Source organism: Piliocolobus tephrosceles, chromosome 16 (assembly GCF_002776525.5).
Source record: "Piliocolobus tephrosceles isolate RC106 chromosome 16, ASM277652v3, whole genome shotgun sequence".
Classification (NCBI taxonomy): domain Eukaryota; kingdom Metazoa; phylum Chordata; class Mammalia; order Primates; family Cercopithecidae; genus Piliocolobus; species Piliocolobus tephrosceles.
In genome coordinates, this window is record NC_045449.1 from 3,745,737 (window position 1) to 3,754,464 (window position 8,728).

The 8,728-nt window shown below is 58.0% G+C and overlaps 1 protein-coding gene across 1 annotated transcript in view; it reads right to left on the reverse strand.

Annotated features, from left to right (window-relative positions):
- Positions 1-5,785, reverse strand: part of ATP2A3 (ATPase sarcoplasmic/endoplasmic reticulum Ca2+ transporting 3) — a 29,317-nt gene extending 23,532 nt beyond the window's left edge. Inside the window, exon 1 of the mRNA XM_026449108.2 lies at positions 5,215-5,785. Coding sequence (XP_026304893.1) covers positions 5,215-5,332 — 118 coding nt within the window. The 5' untranslated portion in view covers positions 5,333-5,785. The remainder of the gene's footprint in view (positions 1-5,214) is intronic.
- Positions 5,786-8,728: the final 2,943 nt, after the last annotated feature.

The following is an 8,728-nucleotide window of genomic DNA, read 5'->3' on the forward strand; positions in this document are numbered from 1 at the left end:
ACACGGAGTCTCATCATGTTGCCAGGCTGGCACGATCTCGGCTCACTGCAACCTCTGCCTCCTGGGTTCAAGTGATTCTCCCGCCTCAGCCTCCCGAGTAGCTGGGATTACAGGCACCTGCCACCACGCCCGGCTAATTTTTTATTTTTAGTAGAGATGAGGTTTCCCCATGTTGACCAGGCTGGTTTCGAACTCCTGACCTTAAGTGATCCGCCCACCTTGGCCTCCCAAAGTGCTGAGATCCCAAGATGCTAGCCACCATGCCTACCTTCCTCCTCCAACATTTTACTTGTGCCATTCCTTGTGTGCACAGCAGCACCCCATCTCCTCATCGGAACCCCCTTTCCAGGAAGCCCCTCCCCTACCTCATCGATGTGCCCTTCTCTGAACAGTCACCAGTGTCCCCCCACCACACTGGATCGCTTCCAGGGTGGGGCGAGACTGAGTCATCCCTGTGTTTATGCTGAGTCCTTACAATCATTGTTTACTCTGTGGCTCCACGGTGGGAGCCCACAGTCCAGAGCCAGGGAGAAGGGGGGTAAGCGATGCCCCGGGCTGCCCCCAGGCTCCACACCCCCTGCTCTCCTCATCCCCCTTCTATCTTCCTTCATTGGAAACTGGTATTTCAGCTTCTAAATGTCAGTTGCAGCCGGGAGAGGCAAGCACTCACCCAGGTCTTCCTCAAAGGTAAATTTACAGAGCAATTAAATCGTCACTTACAGAGTCAGGGAGAGGCCCTGGCGAGGTAGGGCCCGCCCAGCCCACCTGGCCCTGCCTGTGTCTCCGGGGTCCACCTAGAGTGGACACCTGACCTTGCTCTGCGGGGGCCACTGCGGGGCCTTGGGAAGTAGCTCTCCGCTCTGCAGAGGGGCCTGCAGCACCCCTGGCTTATCCGGAGCTGGAGATGAAGGTTTGCCCAACATCTCTTCGCCCGACTGTGCTGTGGGAGAAAACAGGCCCTGCCTTAGGGTGCAAGAGGGTGAGGGGGCCCAGCTGGGCAGGCCTGATGCTGCTCCTGGGGGCTCCGGCTGCCCAGCAGAGGCCAGTGGGAGTGAAAACTAGGGTGAAGCATGAAAGACGTTGAGCTTCCGAAGGGCTGCAGGCAAACCACCCCCTCTTGGATTCTGCACGGCCCTTATGGGATCTCAGGGTCCCAGCCCTGCTATCCTGAGGAGCAGCAGGTCCAGGAAGGGGCAGGTCTGCCCAAGGCCACCCAGCAAGCAGGGCCGCTCGGATGGCTACCTCCTCCCGACACACTCCGTTCCTCTTGGCCTGGTTTCCGTGGGCTACGCATATGGGTTGCCCGAGTTTCAGCGCCAACTAGGGCCTGGAACTTATTTGAGGGCAGCAAATAAGGCCAGAGCCAAGAAGCCGCTGGCAGGAGTCTAAATCTGGACCACCTGTCCCGCCTGGCAGACCTGGGGCCAAGGCGCTCACTGCAGATGGACCGCGTGTGGCCCAGGAAGGCAGGCTTCTGCCCGGCTTGCCAGCTCCCTTGAACAGAGACCACCCCAGGGGACCTCCTGGGATCTGCCCGACTCCCATGTCACTGGGGTCTCCAGGAAATTTAGCTATAGGCAGGACATGCCCAACAGTGCCAGGTCTCTTGCCGTGGCTCCAGTCCAGCAGAGGAGATGGCCAGCCCATCTGGTGGTTCCTTAACATACAAAGAGACACCCAACGTGACTTTAAACAGAAAGATGCCAAGCAAACCTACGAGAGGACTCTTCCACCAGACTGGCACAGATCAAACCATCTGATCCTCCCCTGCACTGGCGAGGCAGCGGAAAACGAGCCGGTCACTCGGCCCAACTGCACAGAAAACCAACTCTATAGTGACAGCTGAGGACACTGAAAACATACACCCACTTAGACCCCACAGTTCCACCCCCAGGAATGCGTCCTTCAGTGATATTCACAAGTGCGTGACATGATGTGGCAACAAGAATAGTCCTTGCGATATTGCGCGTCATAGCAGAGGCTGCCAACAACACAAGCGTCCACCAGAATTCAGAGAAAAGCCACACGCTGAAATCCCACGCAGCCACTAGGAAGCCCCACCGTGCTCTTCCTGGCACCGGCTCCAAGAATGACTGTCAAGGTCAAAGCAGGGACAGAGAGCGCTTATCCTCCTCCTGCTTCCGTGTGGGAAAAGATCACAAGGTCACAGCTCCAGATGTGTGTGTGCACGGACTGTCTTGGGAAGAAGACACAAGAAACTGGGGGGACTGGGAATGGGTGGCTGGGGACAGAGTCGGAGACTTTGCTGTGTACCTTTTGTATCCCTTGAATGTTGCACTGTGCACATTTTTATTCAAAAAATAAAAAAGGTGTAAAAGAAAAAGCCCCCCAAGGAAGCTGAACTCTGAGTACCTCTGGCACCTGCAAAGGTGGGCTCACAGGAGGTGCTGGGGCCAGGAGCCTCCCCACTCACTCCCTGTTGGGGCTTGGCACAGATGGTGTTTAGCATGCTCACTGGCTGTGCCGCTCGGGCTTCCCAGCTCTGAAGTGTCTGTCTGCAGTGAACGGGGAGGGTGGAAGGTGGGGTGGGATCCCCAGCCCCTGCCTCCCTTCCTCCCTCCCCCAGCAGAATTTGCAAGCTTCAGGACTTAAGCAAATGACTTCCTTGTGGTTTCTACACTAACGACCTTGCAGGTGCACAGCCTCCTGGGGTGGGGAGAACACACGTCTCTGGGATGTCCCTTCTACCCACAGGCCTGACCCACCCTGCCACGCAGCTGGTGGCCAAGAGCCCGCCCCAGCCTCTTCTGCGACAAGGAAGGATGACTTGGTGTCTGTGACCTCACTAAAGACTCACAAACAACCCTGGGAGATGGGTTCTATGGTAGCCTCACTTATGGAGAAGAAACTGAGGCACAGAGAGGCAAAGAGGCTGGTCCAGCATTGCAGAGCTATGAAGGGGCAGGGTTAGTGTTCAAAGCCTCATCAGCCCCACCCCAGCGGCTGTGCTAGAACATCTGCGCCTCCTCCTCAAGCCACGGCAAGCATGTGGCACGAAGGAACAGCTGGCTCCCTTCTGCTCACCTAATGACTTCTAGAGCCCTGGAATGCCCCCTAGTCCCAATCAGTGATCTGAGAGAAGAGCCCCCTAGGGACCCATGGAGGCTGGAGGCAAAGCTGAAAAAGCTGCACCAGCGGACCCAAACTCCTAGCACAGGCGCCGACACCAGGGTTCCGGAGCCTGCAGAACTTGTGGCTCTCTTGTACAGATGGGGAAACTGAGGCCCAGAGAGGAGCAGGTACCCAGTGCTAGCTCCACCACCTACTGTGTGACCTCGGGCAAGTGGTTTAACCTCTGGGTGCCTCCGTTTCCTCCTGTATAAAATGGGGATGACAACAGTTCCTCCCTTACGGAGTTGTTTTGGGGAGGAAATGAGATAATAGATGAAAAATGCTGAGAACAGTACCTGTCACATAGTAAGTGCTCAGCGAACATCAGCTTTTATTATTAATACTATCAACGCCCAGAGGATCCAGGGGAGCCCAGCAATACCCCTCCCCAACTTCTCCCATCACATCCCAACACACATCCACCCTCTGTGCATCTACACACCACGCCAAGCCTACAGCCTTCCCCATCAGCTCACACAGGTGTGCGGTGGCCAGGGCACCCCAAGATCTCATCTAACCAAATAACCGGTGGGGAAGGCTGGGGCTCCCTCCCTCCTAGCCAGTTCCTCCTCTGCTGGACCAATGAAGATACGATGTCAGAACGGAGACAGACCTTGGCTAGGGTCATACAGGAGCAGAATTTGTGTGATTCCAGGGACAGGCCAAGGGCTGCGTCTCCAGTTTCCCTTGGGAATCAGGATTCCCAAGCTGGAGGCTATAGTAGCACAAAGGAGGTAGTGGGACCCCAGACCTGCCTGCCACCGCCCTCGCCCCTAGCCCACTGCAGGGTCAGAGGCAGGCCATGCTGCCCGGCTCTCCTGCAGCAAAGCACAACCTCCCTGCCAAGTCACTAATGGGGGATATTAAATAATATTTATCTCCCCAGTTCCTCCCACAGCTTAACTAAATATAGCAACTAATTTTTTTGAAAAAGGATTTCTGCTCCAGAAAGATAATATTTATATAAGAGGTGGTTTTCATAAACCAATACAAAACCCAAAAGTCCTTTTCTGACACCTCTTTCTAATTTTCAAGCTAGCCCTGAGTAGTAGGAGCCCAGGGCTAGAATACCTTCCCCTCTGGCTGGCTGGGAACCCCAAAAGGGCAAGGCTCCAAGTCCCCAAAGGATGCAGACCTAGGCTGCCCTCTGAAGGTGGTGAGGGCATTTCTCCTGGGATCCCTCACACTCTGCCCCGCGCTGAGGGCATGAGCAAGGGGGTGGCAGGTCCTGCCTGGAAGGGATGTGGGGAGGGCACCGTGTGTATCTTCCACCCTCATGGGACCTCCAAGGTGCCAGGCCACATCTGGACAGTACCCGGTGGCACTCAATGTGCCTTCCAGCAGAAAGGAGAATCCCACACTCCTCTGAAGGAGGTGAGGACGAAATGATACCCCTCCACCCGAACAGCAAGGGCGTGAAGCCTCCCTCCCTCCCCAGAGATGGGAAAGGCCTCCCTGGCAGCTCCCTGAGGCCTTGACTCCGCCACCCCAGGAAGGTGGGTCTCCCGCCTCAGCAGTTCAAAGCCCCCACCGACTCCGCCAGCCACATCCGCTTCGGGTTGCAGAAAGAGGAAGACCTGGGGTGGGGGTGGGGGCCCCAAGGCTGCTAGCTGATAAGCGGCACCTTCTTGGGCGTTTTCTGGAGCCCTCAGGGGAGACCCTGGGGCCAGCTGGGAGGGCGAGCCTGAGTCTCCCGCCGTCCCTCGCCCGCCGGTGTCAGCGCTGCACCTGCACGATACCGGCGGGAGCGGCGCGGCGTGGGGGTGGAACACGGTCCAGGATGGGGTGGAATAACGCTTCCAGGGTGGACGGGGCCGGGGTGGAGGTGGGAAGTCCGGGAGGACCGCGCAGAGGGTGCCAGGCGTCCGGTCTCCCCAGCTGGAACCCGACCCCAGCCCCCAGCCCCCAGTCCCCGCGCCCGCGAAGGTGGCCGCGCAGCCCCGCCGGGTGCCCCAGAAGCATCCGAAGAGGTTTCCGGAGCCCTCGCTTCCTGCCCGCCCAGAGCCGGGTGGGGAGGCAGGAGGGGAAACTGAGACTGCGGCGCGCGCGGCCCCCGCTCCCCGGCCCGGCCCGCGCGCTCACCGTTGGGGCCGTAGCGCTCCCGCGCGCCGGTCACCTGCGCCGGGCTCAGGCCGCCCTCGGCTGTCACCGAGAAGTGGCGCAGCACGTCGGCGGCCGGGAGCAGGTGCGCCGCCTCCATGCCTCCGCCCGGCCGTCTGCGCCGTCGGCACCGTCGAGGCCGCCTCTCCGTGGGGGGCTACAACGCGGGGCTCGGGGGGCTCGGGCCCGGGCTGGCGCCGCGCGAGGCCATGTCCGCTCTGGGACCTTCCCCGACGGCAGTGGCTGCGGCGGCCCCGGCCCGCGCCAGGATGCTGCGCCCGGGACTCCCTCCCCGGGGCGGGGCGGCACGGGGCCCGCCCCCCATCACACCCCTTCCGGCCGCCCTGCGCGCCCGCCGCGACCCGGGGCGCACCGGCCGGGCCCCCCGCCTGTTCTGCAGAGGGGAAACTGAGGCCGCCGGCGGGGTGCGCGCTTGGCCCCTGTTGGGAGCCGGGGGCGCTTGGCCCGGAGGTCCTGGATCCCGGTCCGCGGAGCTGCTGGGGTGGGATCTGGCTGAGAGCCGGGGCGGGCTGCGCGTCGCCTCCTCTGAGTTCTCCTGGGCCCGGGGCGTCCGGCTTCCCAGCTCGAATTCTGCAAAGTGGCTTCAGAGGGAACCTGAAAGCCTCTGAATAAGCGGGTTTCCCCTAGAGGAAAGCGCTGGGTGTTCTCCTTATTTGGTGTTTCTGCTTTCTCTATTATACCTGATGTAAACGACGAGTTGATGGGTGCTGAAGAGTTGATGGGCGCAGCACACCCACATGGCACATGTATACATACGCAACAAACCTGCACGTTGTGCACATGTACCCTAGAACTTAAAGTATAATAATAATAAAATTAAATTTAAAAAAAAGAAAGTTCAGAAAACCAGGCTCCTTACCCTAGACTCACACCGTCACCCCAGCAGGAAATGTAACCAGGGAGCAAGGGTGGGGCTCCCCAGAGCAGCCCGAGAGGGTGGGGTGGGGGTCTCTGCCCGGGGCTCCCAGGGGACTGACCCTGGCTCAGAGAGGAGGAGAGATGGATGAGACCCAGCCCCAGAGCTCCCGGGCTCCACCCGCCCCGGGAGGGCCAGGAGAAGCCGCGGCGGGTCAAAAGAGGAAGTAGCAGGAAGGCAGAAACCACTCGCCCGGCCAAAAGGAGGAGCTAAGAGAACAACCTGATTGCCGCTCCCTCCAGCTGAACAGACCCAGACAGCCTCACCCCTGTTCCCACCTGCCTCCCCCTACGAGCTGGGCTCTGCTGTCTAGAGCCTCAGCCTCTGCCATCCACCAAGGCTGCACAGGGTCAAGAGATGCCAGGATTGAGCCCGCACAGCTGGCTGTTCAAACCCCAAACCCCTTCTGTGCCCCCGCAGCCAGGAGCTTTCCCAGGTAGTTGTAGCTGCGCCCTGCCCCAAGGACACAGCCCCCCGTCCCCCAACTCCCGAGAGCCTCAACTTCCAGCTTTGCCTGGAGCTGCTGACCCCTCTCCAGATCATGCACACCCCAGCTTCTGTGCGGTGATCAGATGGATTCCCCGGATATCAGCTGCCTCTCAGCCTGGTGCTGTGGAGCTAGAGGAATGCTGGTTTTCTGGTTGTGGCTCCTCCCAGCCTGGTATTTTATTTATTGATTTCATTATTATTATTATTATTTTCTTTTTTTTTTTTAATTTCTTTGAGGCGGAGTCTCGCTCTGTCACCAAGGCGGAGTGCAGTGGCGACATCTCAGCTCACTGCAACCTCCACCTCCCGGGTCCAAGTGATTCTCCTGCCTCAGCATCCTGAGTAGCTGGGATTACAGGTGCCCGCCACCAAGCCCGGCTAATTTTTTTTTTTTTTTGTAGAGACAGGGTTTTGCCATGTTGGCCAGGCTAGTCTCGAATTCCTGACCTCAGGTGATCCACCTGCCTCAGCCTCCCAAAGTGCTGGGATTACAGGCATGAGCCACAGCGCCCAGCCCCATTATTATTTTTTTGAGACAGGATCTGGCTCTGTCGCCTAGGCTGGAGTGCAGTGGCATGATCACGGCTCACTGCAACCTCTGCTTCCCCGGCTCAGGTGATCCTCCCACCTCAGCCTCCCGAGTAGCTGGGGTTATAGGCGTGAGCCACCACACCCAGCTTATGTATATGTGTGTATATATATGTGTGTATATACATGTATATATGTGTATATATGTGTGTATATGTGTGTGTGTGTGTGTGTGTATATATATATATATATTTTTTTTTTTTTTTTTGTAGAGACAGTGTTTCCCGGCGTTGCCCAGGCTGGTCTGAAACTCCTGGACTCAAGCAATCAACCCACTTCGGCCTCCCAAAGTGTTGGGATTACAGGTATAAGCCACTGCATCCGACTCATTTTCGATCTCAAGCCTGATATCCCCAGATATTTCCACCCTATGCCTTTCTTCCCCACTGCTATAGTCCACAAAATCCCAACTGTATCCCTAAGTTGCCAGGAAAAATGTTAGCCAGGCCATGACTGGGGAGAGAGCCTTACAGCTCCCCACTAGAGCCCTATTTCCCAGAGATATGGAGCGCTAGGCGTTCAAGCCGCTGGGAAAGCCTTGCTCCACCCTACGCACACATCTTGGGGTCTGACTCCTCCTGTGCCGTCCCTAGGGACCGTAACTCCAGCCTCTCCCACTCCACCACACCCTCAGCTGTGAGCTGGTATTTGCTAGAAGGTAGGGCCAGAAGGCCTGACTGTTTGCTCTGGCATCAGGCCTGTGTTCCCTTTCTCCAGCCCACCCCACCCTACCTTCAAACCACCATGACAGGACGAACCGTTGCCAGCAACTGGGGCCCTCACCTGGCAGGCCCACACACCTGTCAGCACGCCCAGCTGCTCGGCTGCCCCCGTCGCAACTTCTGGGTGCCCCTCCCGGCTCCCACAGAATCACACGCAGTCATTTCACACTCCAGCTGCCTGCCCCGGGGCTTGCGTCCCTCCCCACTATGCTCTCTTTTTGTGCCTGGACAGACAGCTGGTGGCCAGAGTGACATGGTCACAGGCAGGCTATCCAAAGGGCAGGTCTACATTCCCCACCTCCCAGGTGCCGGGAACCAAGAACTCCATGCCTGGCACCTAGACACGGCTTTTGCCACCTCCACTGGACGGGGGTGGGAGAACATACCACCTATGTAGCAGAGGTGTATCTACTCACCTCACCCGAGGGCGCCCGGGTGGGCATGAGGAAACAGAGGTCTTCCCTGGAATGATTTATTTATTTATTTATTTATTATTTTTATGTATTTATTTATTTTGAGACTGAGTCTCGCTCCGCCGCCCAGGTTGGAGTGCAGTGGCATGATCTTGGTTCACTGCAACCTCCGCCTCCCGGGTTAAAGCGATTCTCCTGCCTCAGCCTCCCAAGTAGTTGGGATGACAGGCACCCGCCACCACGCCCAGCTAAGTTTTGTATTTTTAGTAGACATGGGGTTTCACCATGTTGGCCAGGCTAGTCTCACTAATTTTTGTATTTTTAGTACAGATGGGGTTTCACCGTGT